Source organism: Porites lutea, chromosome 4, assembly GCF_958299795.1.
Source record: "Porites lutea chromosome 4, jaPorLute2.1, whole genome shotgun sequence".
Taxonomy (NCBI): Eukaryota; Metazoa; Cnidaria; class Anthozoa; order Scleractinia; family Poritidae; genus Porites; species Porites lutea.
In genome coordinates, this window is record NC_133204.1 from 8665511 (window position 1) to 8686034 (window position 20524).

The 20524-nt window shown below is 43.0% G+C and overlaps 3 protein-coding genes across 3 annotated transcripts; all 3 read right to left on the bottom strand.

The window, feature by feature from the left end:
* Positions 1–4882: 4882 nt before the first annotated feature.
* Positions 4883–5740, bottom strand: LOC140934134 (uncharacterized). Its single transcript, XM_073383813.1, has one exon. The coding sequence runs from the start codon at positions 5738–5740 to the stop codon at positions 4883–4885; it is 858 nt and encodes a 285-aa protein (XP_073239914.1).
* Positions 5741–5779: 39 nt separating this feature from the next.
* Positions 5780–7427, bottom strand: LOC140934135 (uncharacterized). The gene is made up of 2 exons (XM_073383814.1): positions 6740–7427; positions 5780–6585 (listed from the first exon to the last, which is right to left on the bottom strand). Exons 1-2 carry the CDS (start codon positions 7425–7427, stop codon positions 5780–5782), a joined length of 1494 nt encoding a protein of 497 aa, XP_073239915.1.
* Positions 7428–7438: 11 nt separating this feature from the next.
* LOC140934136 (uncharacterized) lies at positions 7439–9580 on the bottom strand. The gene has a single exon (XM_073383815.1). It carries the CDS (start codon positions 9578–9580, stop codon positions 7439–7441), a length of 2142 nt encoding a protein of 713 aa, XP_073239916.1.
* Positions 9581–20524: the final 10944 nt, after the last annotated feature.

A 20524-nucleotide genomic window follows, 5' to 3' on the forward strand; every position in this document is an offset into this window, starting at 1 on the left:
GCTTTTAGCCGTGGCTAAATCTATATATTAGGTAATACAGTCGAACCTCTACTAAAGGTCACCTCTCCTCAACGGCCACTTTCTTCTGTCTCCAAGGTGGCCGTTGTGGAGAGGTTCAACTGTATCTAACAAATGGTTTCTATAAAGAACATATCATGGAAACAGTAAAAACAGCAGTGCTTTCGAAGGCATGCAAAATGGCCAAGTTAATAAAGAAACTACCTGTGCAATTATATCCGTTCCCTTCATATCCTGGTTTACACGTGCAGTTGTAGGATCCTTTGGTGTTATTACAAACTGCATTAGAATTGCAATTGTGGGTTCCTTCTTCACACTCATTGATGTCTGAAATCATAGTTGAACATCAATGACAATAAACTAAGTTGGCACGGTGGATTCCTACCAGCTGTCGAGACAACGGTAAACCCACTGACGCTCGTTTTAAAGTTACAGACGAAGTAAGTTGTTAAGGAAACACAAGAGGAAAAATCAAACAAACAAACACTGAAACAAACACAAAGCGTTTGATGCCATGCGAGCAGACCAGACAGTAAAATGAATATTACCTGTGCAGTTATTTCCATCTCCTCTATATCCAGCTTTACATGTGCAATTGAAGGATCCGTGGGTGTTGTTACAAATGGCATCAGAACCGCACACGTAAGTGTCTGCTTTACACTCGTCGATGTCTGTAATATTGCATTATTGAACACCACAAATAATGAGCTTAGTCTGCAATGTGACTCCTCTTACCCGTCACTAGGCGTTCGTTCAGTTGGGCGGATCCAGGATTTTAAGAGATAAGAGGGAGTGGGTGATAAGGGTAACTTGTCCTATGGCGTCCCTAACACGTTATAATTGAGTAAGGATGAATAGGAACCTGTAACACCACAAATTCATACAACGCCACAAAATATAGAAATGATTACATTTACAAAAAGCTTGTTCTCTTCCTGGCTGTACACGATATCAAGCATAAAACGGGAATAAAGTGCCAATCGAACTGTCCTAACAAACAAGTTACTCGGCTAAAAAAGGGAAGATGGCTAACCTTCCAATCCACCTCCCCTGCATCCACCTCTGTCGTAACATTGCTATAAGACGCAAGTTGTAACAGGGGAAAAGAATGACAGAGAAGAGATAAAGTTTCTGCTGCCATACGAGGACACACGTACCACTGAGAATACTACCTGTGCAGTTTTCTCCATCTCCTGTAAATCCAGGTTTACATGTGCAATTGAAGGATCCGTGAGTGTTATTACAAAATGCATCAGAATTGCAATTGTGGTGTGTATCTACTACACACTCATCGATATCTGAAATAAGTTTTAAATTACATGTAAATAACTGAATGCTCAATCGATGAAAAATTACTGAAATCTACTTATTCTGAAGGTAAAATATTCTTTCTTGCAAAAGCAAAGTTAAGACCCTTTTATTGTCCCTGTATCGTCTTATTTGTTTGTTATACACCCGCAACGGATTTTTCGATAACCCTCCATTTTATTCATTAAGCGTATGAATTTGTCTCCCAAGATACAGGTACCATAATCGTGACCTGAAATTTCATTCCTTTTTTTCACTTATAACCAATAATTGTTAGTATAACGTTAAGATCGTATTGCGTCATTTCCAAAGTTGGTCATTACTTCCAAATTTGCTTTAAGCTTTCATGAACAAACTCAAATTTGTCAAGATACTTCCCCCATTAACCAAAACGTCCTATATGTGTTTGTGTATTCATCACCTGTACAGTTCCATCCGTCTCCCAAGTACCCAGGTTTACATGTGCAGTTGTAGGATCCGTTGATGTTGTGACAAACTGCACTAGAACTGCAATTATGAGTTCTTCCTTCACACTCATTGATGTCTGAAATCATATAGAACAATAGAGATTGGCTTAGTTTGCAGAGTGAATTCTTCTCAGCTTTCTAAAAAGTGAGGCTATCACTAAGTAGAAAGTTGCAAAAGAAATGCATGAGAAAAAAAGAGACAAGCAAAGTTTCTGATGCCGGCCATGTTAGGACAGAAAACATTAAAAATACAAGGCACTAAGCATTAGCCTGTCCACTTAAAATTTTGAATTAGTATGGTCTACTACCTAGCAAAGAATTGCTATATAGAGCATCTTATCATGGAAAAATGAAAACAGCAATGCTTTCGATGGTATGCAAAATGACGAAGTTATGAAAGTAATTACCTGTGCAATTATCTCCGTCTCCTTCATATCCTGGTTTACATGTGCAGTTGTAGGATCCTTTGGTGTTATTACAAACCGCATTAGAACTGCAATTGTGAGTTTTTCCTTCACACTCATTGATGTCTGAAATCATATTGAACAATGGAGATAAGCTTAGTTTGCAGAGTGAATTCCTCTCAGCTTTCTAAAAAGTGAGGCCAGCACTGAGAAGAAAGTTGTCAAAGAAATGCATCAGAAAAAACAAAAATACAAAGTTTCTGATGCCGGCCAGTGTTAGGAGACAAAACATTTAAAATACAAGGTACAAAGCGTCATAAACTTTCCGCTTAAGATTTTAACTGAGGTAATATGGTCTACTGTCTAGCAAAAATTGATATAAAGAGCATCTTATTATGGAAAAATAAAAACAGCAATGCTTTCGATGGCACGCAAAATGACTAAATTACGAAAAATATCACCTGTGCAATTATTTCGGTCCCCTTCATATCCAGGTTTACATGTGCAGTTGTAGGATCCGTGAGTGTTATTACAAAATGCATCAGAACTGCAATTGTGGTGTGTATCTACAAGACACTCATCAATATCTGAAATAAGTGTGAAATTACATGTAAATAACTGAATGCTCAATCGATGAAAGATTAAAATCTACTTATTCTAGAGGTAAAATATTCTTTCTTGCATAGCAAAGGTAAGATTCTTTTATTGTCCCTGCCTCGTCTTATTTGTATATAGACCCGCAACCGATTTTTGGATAACCCTCCATTTTATTCATTAAGCGTATGAGTTTGTCTCCCAAGATACCCTAATCGTGACCTGAAATTTCATTCTTTTTATTACTTATGACCAATAATTGTTAATATAACGTTAAGATCGTATTGCGTCATTTCCAAAGTTGGTCATTACTTCCAAATTTGCTTTAAGCTTTCATGAACAAACTCGAATTTGTCAAGATACTTCCCCCATTAACCAAAACGCCCTTTATGTATTTGTGTATTCATCACCTGTACAGTTCCATCCGTCTCCCAAGTACCCAGGTTTACATGTGCAGTTGTAGGATCCGTTGATGTTGTGACAAACTGCACTAGAACTGCAATTGTGAGTTCTTCCTTCACACTCATTGATGTCTGAAATCATATAGAACAATAGAGATTGGCTTAGTTTGCAGAGTGAATTCTTCTCAGCTTTCTAAAAAGTGAGGCTATCACTAAGTAGAAAGTTGCAAAAGAAATGCATGAGAAAAAAAGAGACAAGCAAAGTTTCTGATGCCGGCCATGTTAGGACAGAAAACATTAAAAATACAAGGCACTAAGCATTAGCCTGTCCACTTAAAATTTTGAAGCAATATGGTCTACTACCTAACAAAGAATTGCTATATAGAGCATCTTATCATGGAAAAATGAAAACAGCAATGCTTTCGATGGTATGCAAAATGACGAAGTTATGAAAGTAATTACCTGTGCAATTATCTCCGTCTCCTTCATATCCTGGTTTACATGTGCAGTTGTAGGATCCTTTGGTGTTATTACAAACCGCATTAGAACTGCAATTGTGAGTTTTTCCTTCACACTCATTGATGTCTGAAATCATTTAGAACAATGGAGACAAGCTTAGTTTGCAGAGTGAATTTCTCTCAGCTTTCTAAAACGTGAGGCCAACACTTTGAAGAAAGTTGTCAAAGAAATGCATCAGAAATAACAAAAATACAAAGTTTCTGATGCCGGCCATGTTAGGAGACAAAACATTTAAAATACAAGGTCAGTATTAAGCATTCACCTTTCCCCTTAAATTTTTGCGGTAATATGGTCTACTATCTAGCAAAGAAGTTATATAAAGAACATCTTATCTTATCGATGGCATTCAAAATGACTTAAAGTACGAAAAATATCACCTGTGCAATTATTCCCGTCCCCTTCATATCCTGGTTTACATGTGCAGTTATAGGATCCTTTGTTGTTGTTACAAACCGCATTAGAACTGCGATTGTGAGTTCCTCCTTCACACTCATTGATGTCTGAAATCATATTGACCAATGATTGCAAAAAAATAAGTTCGCATTGTGTGTTTTAGACTTTCCCCCGTTTTTATCTACAGTGCATGAAATCAAGAGAGGAGGTTACTAGAAGGTAATAACAGTATTAGCTGCAAGCCGAATGTGGCTGCCCTCGAAAGTCGTACTTGGCATCCGAAGGAGTTTCGTTGTTATTCACAAGAAAAAAGAGAAAAACTTGAATCGTCAGATCTTTCCTTTATCTCCAAATAATCTTTAACTCTTCAGTTCTTCAGATAACAACTTAGTCTGCCTTACACGATACAGATGAGCGAAGGATTACATGGATTGTAAACCTAAATCACACATGTGATAAACAAGAATATGGCGGCAACTAGCACGAGTCCTAAGCAAAATGGTAACAACCGCTGACCATAAATACTGAAAACTCCTTACTACAGCGCTGCTGTAGTAACATGGCTCCTCAACTGCATGTCATGCAGTTAAGACAAAACAATAAACCTACATGAGTCCCTAAGGCTAAACGTTCAACAAACTATCAGTTCGATACTCAAACAGTAGAATCTCGAAAGCTCAAGTCATTGATCGGCAACAGCGAATGAATGTTAAATGAGTTAATCAAAATCAAGTGTTCACTACAGTGTCCATTGACAATGAAACCTTTGCAACGTCTTTCAATTGTTCTTCGTTGGCTCCTCGATGGGGACTTCCTTGGTCTCCTCGTGAAAGACATCTTCCTGGAACACTTCATCTGCAGTCAACAATAGAACGAGCTTGTGTATAGGTCTGTCTAAATATGATGGTGGGCGTTGGCGTTTTCCACTATCATCCAAATTCCCGTCTGCCATCAGCAACCTGACCTTTCTGACATATCCGTCGTCACTTGGGTACACCTGCACTACTTTGCCAAGTGGCCACTTGTTGCGCGTGCTTTCACTTTCCTTAGAGATGACTATATCACCAACAGCAAGGTTTCTCTTAGGTTGGACCCACTTTTGCCTGACTTGTAACATTTCAAGATACTCTGCCCGCCATCTCAGCCAGAATTCATTTGCAAGATACTGTACTCTTCTCCAACGTCTACGACAATACATATCGGCTCTTTGAAACTTTCCTGGGGGCGGTAGCACTCTTTTAGGTTTCATAGTAAGAAGATGGTTAGGAGTCAACGGCTCTGGCGCTTCTGCATCACATAAATTATCGACGCTGAGGGGTCTTGAATTAATAATGCACTCGACTTCAGTCAAGAGTGTTTGCAATGTCTCATCATCAAGTTGGCTGCCAGCTTGTAACAGTAGTGGTTCAAGTGCGTTGCGTACACTACGAATCATACGTTCCCATGTCCCGCCCATGTGACTAGAATGGGGTACGTTCAACTTGAATGGAATCCACTCGCATCCATTCCTTAGCAAATAGTCTTGAACATGATCTTGATTCATCTCACATAATGCTGCTTTCAGTTCACTTCGTGCACCAATGAAATTTGTCCCTTGGTCGGACCTCAGTTGTCTCACAGCACCTCTCCGATTCATGAAACGTCTCAATGCATTGATAAATGAAGAACTCTCCACTTAATTGGCAGTCTCTAGATGAACACTTCGTGACCCCATACATGTAAACAATACTCCATAGCGTTTAACTTCACTTCTTCTCTCTTTGACAATGAACGGTCCAAAGTAATCAACGGCACAAAACGAAAAGGGAGGGGCTGGTTCAAGTCTGTCGTCAGGAAGGCAGGCCATCTTCTGCTGCTCAGTGGGCCTACGTAGTCGTCTACATGTCACACAACTCGATATAAACCTCGCTACTTTTGATGAACCATTGATCAACCAATAGCCACTTTGCCGCAACTCGTTATGCGTCATACCACGACCCATGTGGTTCACTTTGAGATGGTGATATTGAATCAACAGTTCAGTCAAGTGTCCTTTTCGCGGAATAATGACTGGATGCTTCAGATCAACTGGTGTATCTGCTCTTCTGATACGACCACCAACACGAATTATGCCATCATGGTCCACAAACGGATCCAGTTTGTACAGCGAACTGGTCTTTCGTAACGCTTGGTTCCTCTTTCTGGCTTGGTTTCTGTTTGTCTCTCCGTTGGTTACATTTAAGACGCGAAGAATTTGAAGTTCCTCACGAAAATGTTCGTACTGCAAACATCTGATGATGGTCTTCTCTGCCTCCTGAAGCTCTGGAAGTGTAACTCTCAGTATTGACTTCTCAACTTCTGTACTTGACCTTGTTACTGGACTCTCGGTTTTCTTAATTTCCCTTCTTTGAAGCTTGGACTTCAGACGTAAACATAGAGCTATGACCTTTATAGCGCGGTACCAGCTAGATACAGCATCTAGTCTGCTTATTTCAAATTGATCTGGAAATGGAGCAACACTTTCATCTCCGGGTACTCCAACTCATTTCTCACGAACTCACTCATTCTTGCAGAGATGGTAGCAGCAGCTAACTCCAGCCTTGGAATAGTCTTGTGTTTAAGGGGGGTTTCCTTGCTTTTCCGACGATGACATAACCTTCCACTGAAGCATCTGAAAAATAGTGGACCTCCACTGCTTTCACTGGGCCAAAGTTGTCTGGCTTGAAACATCGCTGTATCTCTAGTTTCTCCAACTGTACGATTTCTCGCCGCCACTTTTCCCACTGTGGGTGTAGATACTCTGGAACAGGGCTATCCCAATCCAACTTGTCTTTGCACATCTGCTGAAGAATCTGTTTACCTCTGAGTGTAACAGGGGCCAGGTACCCATTAGGATCATAAATTGAGCCAATAGTGGACAATACACCTCTTCGAGTTAAAGGGCGATCATGAAGTTCAATCCGGAACCGGAAACTGTCACTTTCAGCGCACCACATCACGCCTAGAGCTCTTTCAATAGGTAATGGATCTACAGCTAAGTTCAGTTCCTTTATTTCCTTTGAATGGTCATCAACCGGAAAGGCTTCAAGAACTTCTTTCTTGTTCGAGACTATTTTATGTAATCTGAGACAAGCCTTGCTACAAATTTCTTGACTGGCCTTGATTAACTGAATGGCTTCGGGTACCGTTGATACAGATTTTAGTCCATCATCTACGTAGAAGTCCTTGCGTATGAACGCCGCAGCATCTGTACCAAACTCTTCTTCGCCATCGTCAGCTGCTCGCCTAAGCCCAAAGTTCGCGCAACCTGGGGAACTGCTGGCACCAAACAGGTGAACTTTCATACGATAGTCGACTACTTCCTTTGATGGGCCCCCATCCAACCACCAAAGAAAACGTAACGTAACAGATCTCTGTGTTCTTCGGCAACTACGAACTGATGGAACATGCTCTTGATGTCCGTCATAAATGCAACGCTTTCCTTGCGAAAACGACACAAGATACCCAACAGATCGTTCATAAAGTCAGGACCTTGCAGCAAGTAGTCATTGAGGTTGACTCTGTTAAACTGGGCCGAACAGCCAAACACCACCCTTATCTGTCCTGGTTTCTTTGGATGGTATACACCTGTATGCGGTACGTAATTGACTTTACCGTCTTGAACTTTAAGACGATCTACCGGAACTTCCTCTGCACATTGTAAGATTATGTCCTTCATAAAGGCCTGGTAATCAGTAAAGAATTTCGGATTCTTCTTGAATCTGGCCTTCAACTGGTTCCATCTCTTTACCGCTAGCTGGCGGTTGTTTGGGAGACACACACTGTCTGACTTCAACGGAAGTGGCATCACGTAACGTCCATCCGATTGTTTCTTTACTCCGTCCTCAAGAATCCTTAGAAATCTCTCATCTTCCATAGAATAAGGTTTGTACTTGGAACTTGTCTCAACAAAGTCAGTTTCTAACACATGGAGAACTTTCTCTGGGCCAATAATCTCTTTAGCCTTCGTGGCGAATGCAAACTGGCTACGAATTTCTGAAGCTGTAACTCTATTGCACACACCCTTGTCTGTGTTTTCAACATCATTAGACTTAAAGACTCTTCCAATAACTCCCCAACCAAGTATAGTCCTCTGAGCGTACGGCTCGTCATCTTCACCGGCAACTATTTCCCTGGGTCGGATAGCTCTTGGGCAATTGTTTCCAATCAGGATAGAAATTTCTGCATCTGGGTGGTACGGTGTCAACTTATCAGCGATGGGCTTCAGATGTTGCCATTCCCTAGCCACTTCAGGTTTTGGAATCTGCGACCGGTTAGCTGAAACAAGTTCCCGGGTGAAGGCCACTGGCATCTTCACTACACAATCTCTATGGTAGTCAAGAATCTCTAGCCCAGATATCTTTTTAGTTTTAACACGGGCATTTTGCTGCTGCATTGTTGTCAACAGAAGCTCGGTTGATGGGCCTTGCAGGTTAAACCGTTCACAAAGAGTCTCAGACACAAAACCGACATTTGAATGATCGTCGAGGACTGCATACTGTAAGATTTCCTTCTCTGGCTCTCCCACTGGTCTGACCCACACTGGTACTATCATGGTGTGATCAAATCCACCGCTTTGTTCAGGAATTAGACATACACTCATACAATTTGAGATGGCAGCATTGTCTTGTGTTAGTTCCTTGTGAAGGCATGTGGGATGTGTTCCTGAGCATGTTTTCATTTTGCCTTTCAACCTCTCCTTGCAGTTCGCTACCTGATGACTCTTACTGGCTGCACAACCCATACACAAACGTTCGCGGAAGGAGAAGTCTCTCCTTTCACTGAAAGGCTTTCTACAGAAATCAGCGCAGTCATCTAACTTGTGTTTTGCACCACAAAACAGACACTTCGTCAAACCATTTGGACCAGGGTCCTTTGATTTACTAGAATTAGTGGGGTCTGATTTACTGTTACCACCACCCTTAGCTGATGTAGAAAGAGAACTACCCTTCTCATTATCTGGTTTCAGCTTCGGATTTCTATTAAATCTTGGACTACTTGATGTGGCAAGGCCTTCTAACTCTGGGATATTTGCCTTTTCTGCTGCTTCTCTGATGAAATCTGCAAACTTAACAAAGGTAGGGTAACTGGCTTCACCATGGGTATGTCTCCATTGTTTAATTGTATCTCTCCACTTGGTTTCAAGGTAGTAGGGTAACTTTGATAGTAACTTTACATTCTCCTTTGCATAGTCCAGTACAGAAAGACCTGGAATGGTGTTCTTTGCTGCTAATACCTTGTCTAACATGTCTGAGAACTCCCTTAAGGCACTGGCATCCTTGGGTCCTATCTTAGGCCACTTCTCCAACTTGTTAATAAATGCTGTACTCACAACATTACAGTTTCCATACCTTTCCTGCAATACAGACCTAGCTTTCTGATAAGCATCTTCTGTCCCAATCAGAAGATAATGTTCCACAACTTGCTTTGGCTTTCCAGTTACATGCTGATTCAGCATATTCAGCTTGATGTCTGCTGCTAGTGGTCTAGAGTCAACTAGAGCATTAAAGGCACTCTTCCACACAGGATATTGCAGGGGGTCTCCTTCAAATACTGGAATGGTCAGTTTTGGAAGTTGTCCAGAAACAAACAGTTCTTTGCTCACAGTACTTTGTTCTAAGTTAGCTTCTGTTCACTTGTCCATACACCTTTCTAATGATGAAGCAACCTTTTCCCACCCTTCACAGAAGGAGTTAACTTGACCTTGAGGATGAACAAACTGGTAACTTGAAGGGGAATTCATAACTGTTGACATAATTGGTGATGGACCACTTATGGAGTTAGTTACAACAGGATCAGTTTTTGCCGACGAGAAAGCTTGTGTACAAGCTGCTTCTGTTTGAATGGGAAGACCAAGTTCAGGTTCAAAATGACGAACAGCAAATACTGACTGTGTTACGGCTCCCGGGGAGAATGATGGAGCAGAAGCCCGCAGACCACATGCTGTAGTCTTTGGTGTGGATGTTGTTGTCAAAACAGGTGTTTGGGATACATGTACTTGGGACTGAACTGATGTATTAGTCTCATTTGCACGGGTAGTTACTGTTAGAGATTGCAAGAATCTTTTCAATCCTTCGCCTTTACTCTCACTAGGAAGATTGACTAGATCTTCTTCAAGGGAGGGTGTTTGCTCATTATCAATCTCTTTGCATACACTTAACTTGGCTCTACTAAGTTCAAGTTCCCTCTTAAGTTTGAATTCTTCCAGTTTCTGCTTCTGTTTTAACCTTTCTATTTCTAAGGCCTTTTCTTGTTCCACATAGGCTAGCTTCACCTTCAAAGCAGCTTCTTCCTGTAGAAGCTTATATTTATCTACTTTAGTTGAAAGCACACTGTCTGAACTTGATTTTGACTTGACACTTTTGGTTGTTTTACTCCTCTTTGAACCCTTAGAAATGACAGAATTAGACTCCAAAACTGTTTGTTCCAAATACTTTATCTCATCCCTCACATCTCTTTCAAAATCAGACCACTCACCACAAACTTGCTCCCAGATGTTCCTGACCTTTGCTAACTCATCGTCTTGAACTGTTTCCAAAATGTCATTATATGCATCCACAAATTCATTCCACAGAACCTGTGCCTTACTAAGCTCTTGCTTCCACTTTGATAATTCATTACAATGTCCCCGAAGCAACAGTGTTTTTCTCAGTGTTCCCGTAAAACTTGACCTTTTATTCTTGAAAGAGTTCAACTTTATATCGTTTTGATAGGATTGACCCTTTTCGGTTAGCTTCCTAATACGAACTTCCGACGAATGCTGTTCATTTTCCACATGGAAAAATCCGTTGTTTTCGGCATTCTCCGATAGATCAACAATTAAAGGCGAAGACTTCTCGCAAACATCATCCAAACAATTATTTGAAGCGGAACTTACCACCTCACCACAAACATCCGACATTGAATCCTCAGGAATATCACTCAACTCTCGAGACATGACGAGTACTAAGTCCAAACCAAAGGCGATCAGAACTAACTTTCTACAAAGGCTTACACCACTTGGTATCCATTCAAATCCTCCACAGGTCGTCCGGCTTTCGTTATGAACTTCTTGTTGTGACAGCGATGACTTTACAGTGGTTAAAGGCTTCACCAAGGACTATTAAGTTGTTATTGTGGCTGCCCTCGAAAGTCGCACTTGGCATCCGAAGGAGTTACGTTGTTATTCACAAGAAAAAAGAGAAAAACTTGAATCGTCAGATCTTTCCTTTGTCTCCAAATAATCTTTAACTCTTCAGTTCTTCAGATAACAACTTAGTCTGCCTTACACGATACAGATGAGCGAAGGATTACATGGATTGTAAACCTAAATCACACATGTGATAAACAAGAATATGGCGGCAACTAGCACGAGTCCTAAGCAAAATGGTAACAACCGCTGACCATAAATACTGAAAACTCCTTACTACAGCGCTGCTGTAGTAACACCGAAAAAAATGGTGTCGAATCCAAGGTGAAGCCATTTTTCTCTGTCTGTTAAGACATTGACTTATTGTTTGTCTTTCAATTTTTTTTTCACTTTTACGAATAAACTTATTAAATTTTTATGGTTGGACCCACAGTTTGACATTCGTGTTCCTTTATGTCAACTTATGGGCCCCGTTATATTCCCTCGAAGAACTTATTTGGGTAAGTTTCCCTTAGGGGCCGGTTTCATTCCAATTTTTCGACGAGAACATTACATGGAACTCTCCCACCCCCCTTCCCCCCTGCCTCGAGAGCTCAATCAAATGAGCTTCCTAGCAACGAGCCTAGATATATAATCAAGGCTCAGGCCATATCACGTTTTCTTGGTTTAGAGTTGAAATGCTCTTGAAGAAAGGCTTTCAATTACGAACTGCTTCTACTCAACAACAAGCTCTAAGAAACAGATAAGATTACGGACACAAAGAGCAAAAATTTGAGGAAATAGCATTTGAAATTGTATGACAGTTAATAGACCAATTGAAACGAGAGGCTAGCAAAACCTTAAAATGTTCGCTACGCAAACGTTTTATACACTGTCGTAGGAAATGACAAAGGACAGCCCGAGCTCGATTACGATTTACGAAAATTTGATTATTTGCATAAAATGAAAGTTTTTTTCAAGAACAACTTACCATGTTCACATTGTGCACCAGTGAAACCAGAAGGACATAAACACCGATATTTTTTCTCTGTGAATCCAGACTGACAGGTACCGTTGTTTTGGCAACGGGGAGTATCACAAGCACTCTTTGAAAGAACAAAAATCAGGTTTGAATTGTAAGAGAAGAAGTTACGTTAAACCGTCTTGATAGAGCGTCCACTACAAACTACAAGATGATGAAGATGGTGATAAGACAATGGTAATTATTACGGTCCTGATGATAATAATTATTAATAGGGAGCTTAAGCAACGACGACGTCGAAGGCAAGGAAAACGCAATAAGGTTAAATAGGTTAAGATTAGCCAAAAAAAAACTTTGCACCTAGATCACGTTTTTTGTACATTTCCCTACCCTCGTTGCACGACTACCACGTGGAACGTCTTAGTTTCACCTTTACTACCGGGACATGAACACAAGACAACGATTCTTTTTTATTATTATTGTTATTGTAACAGGACGGGGCGGTCAGCGGCAGGAACGAGAAGGATTCAAGGATTTTCCAAAGCAATTTATTTGAAACTCAAATTCATCAGCAATACAGCAACAATAAAATAAAACAAAATAAAATAAACGGGAACTACTGAAAGATTAAACCTTGCTAGAAGCAAGTTCGCTTGTTAACTTTACAGCTGCTGTAGTTTCTTCAGTGACGTCCAAACTCAACTGAATTACGGCTAAAACGTGCCTCTACTTATACCAAAGTGTTAAATAATTTTGCACACGGCAAGTAGTAAAAGGTGTGTTGCCAAACCACAGTAAAACAGAACGCCAGGATTTCCTTAGGTTAATCTCACTAACTTAAAGAGATAAGGTCAATTAAATGATTAAAATAATCTACCGAAAAGAAAAACCACGAAAAGCTAATATCCGCTACGGCATTTAGGCAATAATTTGTGGGTTTGTGGGCACACGTACTATCATTCCTAAGCGATACACAAGCTTGCTAAATCAAACCGGGAAATTCCTAAGCGCAAAAATATTTGGAGCAAAATAATAGAAAAGTAATATATTTCTTGATATAACAAAAAGTAGTGAAATTCTAGGTCTAGTGATCCTGTCACACTCTCCCCTCCTTTTGCTCGTCATAGCCCTTGCGAGCTAAACTCTAAACTTCTATACTACTTAACGTCTCAGGACAGACATAGGCAATCGGTATCGGTTACTATGATGTCCTGCAGTAGATCTGGTAGAACGTCTAACAGGCAGTTCATCATCAGGTTCAGGCTGGTCTGCAATGTTCTCGTCAGAATCATTATTGGAAACGTCAGCTGCATCATCAGGCTCGACATCAACAGGTGGTGGTGCAAGCTCAATGGCTACTCCAAGGTGACTGTCATCATCAGATGAAGATGGGTACTGTGGTGCCACAGGAACTCGCCGTCTCCTTGCTTTTGCAGGGGTCTTCTGCAGTACGGACGGGGGGCACACCTGCAACTCAGCACGGTTCACAATTTTGGTACTGCCATGTCCATCTGCTGGTTCAACCTCATATGTTCCATTCTCTAAGTGGTCAATTACTTTGTGTACTTTGGTACTCCATCGGTCTTGGATCTTGTTTCTCCCACGTACGGTTCTGTCTCTCACGAGCACTCGCTGTCCAATCTCTATGGTTGATGGTTTCACTCTGCTCTGCTTGTCATACTTCTGCTTGCGAATTGCAGCCTCTTTTGCCAATTTCTCTGCAGCTCGTCTGTGTGCACTTCTCAGTTCCTTTTGATGTCTGGACACCCAGGTACTTGGTTCTTGACCTTGTGTCTCGTCCAACTCAATCAATCGGTCAATCGGCAGCCGGGGGTCTCGTCCAAACATCAAATAGAATGGGGAGTAACCAGTTGTAGCATGTGGTGTTGCATTGTAAGCATAACAGAGTTCTTTCAGGTGTTCAGGCCATCTCCTCTTCTTCTCAACAGGTAAGGTTCGCAACAATTCGTGTAGTGTACGGTTAAACCTCTCGCACTGGCCATTACCCTGAGGGTGGTACGGTGTAGTCCGGGACTTCTTAATACTGTAGATTGTGCAGAGTTCTTTAATGACTTCAGCTTCAAAGGATCTGCCCTGGTCTGAGTGTAGTCTCTGGGGTACTCCATACACCATGAACCACTCTCGAATGAGGGTTTTTGCCACAGTAACAGCTTTCTGGTCCCTGGTTGGAACTGCTACGGTGAACTTTGTGAATACATCTGTCAGCACTAATACATTCTCTCGACCATCTGACGCTGGTTCCAACTGCGTAAAGTTCATGGCCAGAACTTCAAGTGGCTTGGTGGCTATGATACTGCCCATAGGAGTTTTCGCGGTCAGGTAAGGTCCTTTTGCTACCACACATCGCTCACACTCGGAGATCCACTGTTTCACATCTGCATGCATGCCTAGCCACCAACATCGTCGCTGCACAACTTGCTCGGTTCTCTCTGGCCCTTGGTGTCCAAAGTCGTTATGAGCTGCCTTTAGGACCTCGCTTCGTAGGGCACTGGGTACTATCAGAAGCTGTTTCAACTGGTCACCATTGTTGCGCACAGTTCTGAAAAGCAAGCCATCCTTCTCTACAATGCTGTCCAGGTAACCAACCAGTTGTAGGGTTTCTCGCATCTCTCGCTTCCTCTCTTGTCGGTTGGGCTTCCTCCCTAGATCCAGGTAATGCTTTAGCCTCACTATCGCTGCATCCTTCTGCTGCAACATGGAAATCTGATCTCTCGGGATGGATGGAAGACAGGTCGCCTGTTCAGCACACTCGTCTGCTGGTGTTGTAACTCCTAACTCTTCTACACGAATAGCGTCCTCCAGCAATCCCAGCTGCACTCTCTCAGGAAGTCTGGTAGTATCAGCAATTGAAGCTAACGCCTCAGCAACACGGGTGGGGTGCTCATCATCATCTGTGTCAGCATCATCTCTGTGTTTGGCACTCCTGTGAGCTGCTTCCCAACTGACTCTGCTCAGGGCATCAGCATTGGTATTGTGTTTACCAGCTCTATACTCTATTTTGAAGTTAAAGCTCGCCAGTTCAGCTGCCCATCGCTGTTCTACTGCTTTCAGCTTGCTCTTGGACTGTAGGTAGGTCAGCGGGTTGTTGTCAGTATACACCACGAACTCGGATCCTAGCAGGTACTCCCGGAACTTCTCTGCTACAGCCCACTTCAGTGCTAGGAGTTCCAACTTCATGGAAGAGTAATTCTTCATGTTCCTCTCAGCTCCCCGTAGACCTCGGCTAGCATAGGCAATGACTCTGAGCTTACCATCCTGCTTCTGGGACAGCACAGCACCTAGTCCCTTGTCAGACGCATCAGTCTCTACGATGAATGGTTTAGTGTAATCGGGGTAGGCCAAAACTGGTGCGCTCGTGAGAGCTTTACGCAAATCATCAAAGGCTTTCCGGCATTCTCCCTCCCAACGCTCACTGGTAATGGTACCTTTCTTGTTCTTTCCCTTCTCTGAGATTTTCTGCTACCAGCTTATGGAGTGGGGCTGCTGTCTGTGCGAAGCCAGGGACAAACCGTCTGTAATAGGATGCGAACCCCAAAAATGACCTCAAGTCCTTCAGCGTTATTGGGGTGGGCCACTGCGACACTGCCTCAGTCTTTGCTGGATCGGTTGCCACACCCTCTGCCGACACCACGTGACAAAGGTACTTGACACGACTCTGGAAGAACTGACACTTTTCTGCTTCTATCTTGAGACCATGTTCTCTCAGCTTCTGAAAAACTCGCTCAAGCCGTTTGAGGCGATCTGCAATGGTGTCACTGTACACGATGATGTCGTCCAAGGACACCAGAAGAATCTGCAGTAGCTCTTCACGGAATATCATCTGCATAAGCCTTTGGAACGTACCAGGCGCGTTACAGAGCCCGAAAGGCATCCTGTTGTACTCGTACAGGCCCATCGGGGTGGTGAACGCCGTCTTGTGGCGGTCATCTGGGTGTACTTCCACTTGGTTGTATGCTGATGCCAGATCAATGGCTGAAAAGTACTGTGCTCTGCCAAGGGCATCAAGTGACTCGTCTATCCTCGGCAAGGGGTATGCATCCTTCCTGGTCTTTGCATTGAGGCGGCGGTAGTCCACGCACAGGCGAAGGGCTCCAGACTTCTTGCGGACTAGTACAATAGGTGATGCATAGTCACGTTGGCTAGGTCTGATAACCCCTCTCTCCAGCAGCACCTGTAGGTGTTCCTTCACCTCCTCAAACTGATTGCGTGGGATCCATCTGTATCGCTGATTGACTGGAATGTCATCTTCAGTGTGGATCCTGTGATACACCGTGGTCGTACAGCCAAGCTCCTCTCCCTTTCGAGAAAACACATCAGCATACTCCCGGAAGATTCTCTCTGCCTCTCTCCTCTCTGCTTCAGTACCGGGGAAATTGTCCAGCAGCACTCCCTCAGGTAGAGTTCCAGTGTTCCATCGCTGCGTGTCTCTGTTGGGGGTCTGTGAAGATACCTCCTGGCAGTCTACGCCATAAGGATGGGACACCACTACCTCATTGCTTCCCACGGTAAATTCCAGCTGCTCCCTCATAATCACTTCCGCTGGCTGGACTGTACCAAGGCATGTTCTGGGCTTCAGGCTGACTCCTTGGCTTGTCGGATTGATCAGCTGGACAGTAAAGCATGACTTGGACGCATCCACCAGTGTAGTCGCGACTCGGAGTCTTCCTTTTAGGGGGGTACTGAGAGGTTCCACCACTGCGTTTGCGCCAAAGGCTGAACCAGTGACATCAACGTTCATTGCTGAATATGGTGGAATCCAAACAGCACTGCTACCAGCAACCCTTACCAGCCTCTGCTTGCTCGGTTTCTAGCTCAGCTTCAACGAGGTACTTGCATTCTCCTCTACACTCAGCAGCTCTGCCCACTTCGGGATTTTCGCAAGCACATTCGTCCCCAGGACTCCGGGCCTTCTTCTCCGCTGCCGCACAGTGGCTGCCGTGTCTTTGAGGACCAGCACTCCGCAGTCTGGGATCGTTACTCCTTCCACTTGCATGTCCAACTCCAGGTACCCGAGATATGGGATTTCGAGTCCATTAGCTCCTCGCAGAGTGAGCATCCTTCCCACGCCATGCACTCTACCGCATACAGACTCGAGCTTCTCTCTATAGAAGGCCTCCGAAACCAAGGTAACCATGGAGCCAGTGTCGATCAGGCACTCAACCTCCAAGCCTGCCATTCTTGCAGTCATAGTTGGCGTTCCACCAACTATTTTTGGAAGGGGTGAGCCACTGTTAACCTCCTCCACCGCCGGGCTCACTGCGATGGAGTCTTCTCGTTTCCCGCCGGCTTCTTTGGGACTGGTCTCCTGCCCCCTTGGGTATTGGTGACTGGCGCTGGCTCGGGGCAGTCCCGGACGAAGTGTCCATCCTTGCCACAGCGGTAACAGGATGAAAACCTTGGCCTTGAAGCCAACGTGGCGAGCAGGCGATTCAGGGTCTCTTGTTGCCGGCCCAATACTTCTCTCTGATGTTCGACGTGGGCCATCAGTACCTTCTGCTGCTTCTGCAGCTCTTCAGCGAGGACCTTCTGTCCGGCGATGAGGTCAGCCAGGACCTTTTGCTGCTTCTTCTGCCCAGTGATCTCCGTGCACTGCACCTCTTCTTCCACCTCTGCAGACCTTGCTGCTGCCAATCTCCTAGGAGTAGGGTCCTCCTCCATATACCGGTGCACCTCTAGTCGAACGTCCTGGAAAGTAACAGCTGGGTGGTCTCTTGCCCAGCGCTTGATGTCACGGCGCAGGGTAAGGTCCCTAAGGTTCTCCACGAACTGCTCCCTTAGTAGTAGGTCTTTACTGGCCTCCGGTGCACCACTCAATCTCTCTACCCTGGAAAGAAGAACCATCAGAGCGTGTGCGAAGTCCTGCGGTGACTCCCGATCTCCCTGCCGCCTTGCGAAAAACTTCCTTCTCGCCTGGGTTGCTGTGAGCTGTTCACTGAAAGCCTCCCTCAAGGTCTGGAATACACCGGAGGGGGAGGACCACTGGCTGGTTGGCCTCAGCTTCACTTCTTCTTTGGCCACTCCCTCCAGGTGAAACAAGAGGGTATCTACTGCCTCGGCTTCCGTCTGGCCCCTCACTGCCCTCTCAGCGTCTGCTATCCAGTCTTCCAGTACCCGGTCATCTCTGGTCCCACTGTACTTTCCAAATCTCTTTTCCCTGGGTACGGACACGCGAATGGTCGGCTGGGAACCAGTAGAGCTTGCACTGGGTCCGGAAGCTTCTGGCTGACCACCAGCATTTAGTTGGAGTAGTTGGTCCTCCAACTGTTTCAGTCCGTCTTGCAGGGTTTCCAGTGTATCCGCAGTTTCCCCTCCAGTAGGCATCTTTCTAGTACGTTCCCGTTTATTTTTTTTGTTTTTACCTCAAACAAAAAGCTCCGGAAAGTAGCACTTGAATCCCACTTCTGACACCAAAAATGTAATAGGACGGGGCGGTCAGCGGCAGGAACGAGAAGGATTCAAGGATTTTCCAAAGCAATTTATTTGAAACTCAAATTCATCAGCAATACAGCAACAATAAAATAAAACAAAATAAAATAAACGGGAACTACTGAAAGATTAAACCTTGCTAGAAGCAAGTTCGCTTGTTAACTTTACAGCTGCTGTAGTTTCTTCAGTGACGTCCAAACTCAACTGAATTACGGCTAAGACGTGCCTCTACTTATACCAAAGTGTTAAATAATTTTGCACGCGGCAAGTAGTAAAAGGTGTGTTGCCAAACCACAGTAAAACAGAACGCCAGGATTTCCTTAGGTTAATCTCACTAACTTAAAGAGATAAGGTCAATTAAATGATTAAAATAATCTACCGAAAAGAAAAACCACGAAAAGCTAATATCCGCTACGGCATTTAGGCAATAATTTGTGGGTTTGTGGGCACACGTACAATCATTCCTAAGCGATACACAAGCTTGCTAAATCAAACCGGGAAATTCCTAAGCGCAAAAATATTTGGAGCAAAATAATAGAAAAGTAATATATTTCTTGATATAACAAAAAGTAGTGAAATTCTAGGTCTAGTGACCCTGTCACATTATTATTTTTTTTAACTTGGATACAGTCCTTTACAATGCGACTTCAGAAAAACTCAACAAAATTAGGTGACAAGTTGAACGACGTGCAATGAGAACGATAGATTTTGATGCAGCGTGAATTCACTCTTTAAGAGACGTTTTCGCCACGTCGTCTTCGTCGTTGCTTAAGCTCCCTCTAATGATGAAGATGGTGACCATTGTGATGATGATGAGGATGTCGACAGTAGGATGATGATTGCCTTGAAGATGATGATGATGATGAAAGAAAAAGAAGACGAGAAAAGAAAAGACAAAAGACTTACAATTGCGCCATGATATAAGCAGCCTTCCCTCTCATTAAAATCCTCATCGTGCGCTCGGTGTGTTGAATTGTTCAGTTCACATCGTCTTTCTCTTTGTATCTCGTAATTAACACTGACACAGTTTGGTCGGTTGTAACAAAGCAGTTCACAAAGACCCATATCCGGGACATGTTGGACAATTAAGAACGTGTGGCTCTCCAAACATTTGTCAGCAATTAGGAAATAACTCGGAAACGCCAGTACGCGGCAATTACCTGAATTGAAAAAAGAAAAAAATTGCATTTAGCAATTCCAGGAGCTCATAAGGTGGCCAATTCTGACCTTTTCTGGCGGCAAAAGACCTTCGATTAAAAGCAACTGTCCTTTATAAACAAGATTGAAGTTCATGGAACGTAGTAACTTATATCTTCGGTTATACTCCTTAGCTTCAAGCTATGTTTTATCTGACATTCAATCATGAAACTACCATGTACGTTAATTAAACTTTCTTGCTGGGGTTTTCATGGAATTGCTTCAAACGGGCTTAAAACAGCAATGTACATCAAATAATGACAAAAAGGAGATGGAATTAACTTTAGTTCTCTGGGCCAATTTCAATTTTCTATCAACTGGTCGAGCTCTATAAAGAAAACCCCCTTTTTAAGGAATATATACGATAATTTATTTTTAGTAAAAGCCAATTAAAATGCTGAAAAAAGAAAAACAGGTAGATGGTATTCCCACCTGTCTTGAATAGTGGTAAACTGTCGTGTTTATCGCGAAAATATTTTCCTCGTATGACGCAAATAACAGAATTCTTTGTTACCCAGCAACTTCCTTTTTGTTGACAAGTCTATAATCCAAGTATTAAACCCTGGTGACAATATCGAAACTTAATTTTATATTTCTTAAAAAATTTCTTCCAATTATCTCCTGTTATTTAACTTTTAAATAGGTTTCCATGTTGTTATTGAGTCCGC

What these genes read in the sequence shown, in the direction of transcription:
- LOC140934134 (XM_073383813.1), bottom strand. Translation starts at nt 5,740, where the DNA reads ATGAATCGGAGAGGTGCTGTGAGACAACTGAGGTCCGACCAAGGGACA.
- LOC140934135 (XM_073383814.1), bottom strand. Translation starts at nt 7,427, where the DNA reads ATGAAAGTTCACCTGTTTGGTGCCAGCAGTTCCCCAGGTTGCGCGAAC. An exon ending in TTCAGATGCTTCAGTGGAAG is followed by an intron (nt 6,586 to 6,739) that starts GTTATGTCATCG and finishes CTCCATTTCCAG; the next exon opens with ATCAATTTGAAATAAGCAGA.
- LOC140934136 (XM_073383815.1), bottom strand. Translation starts at nt 9,580, where the DNA reads ATGCTGAATCAGCATGTAACTGGAAAGCCAAAGCAAGTTGTGGAACAT.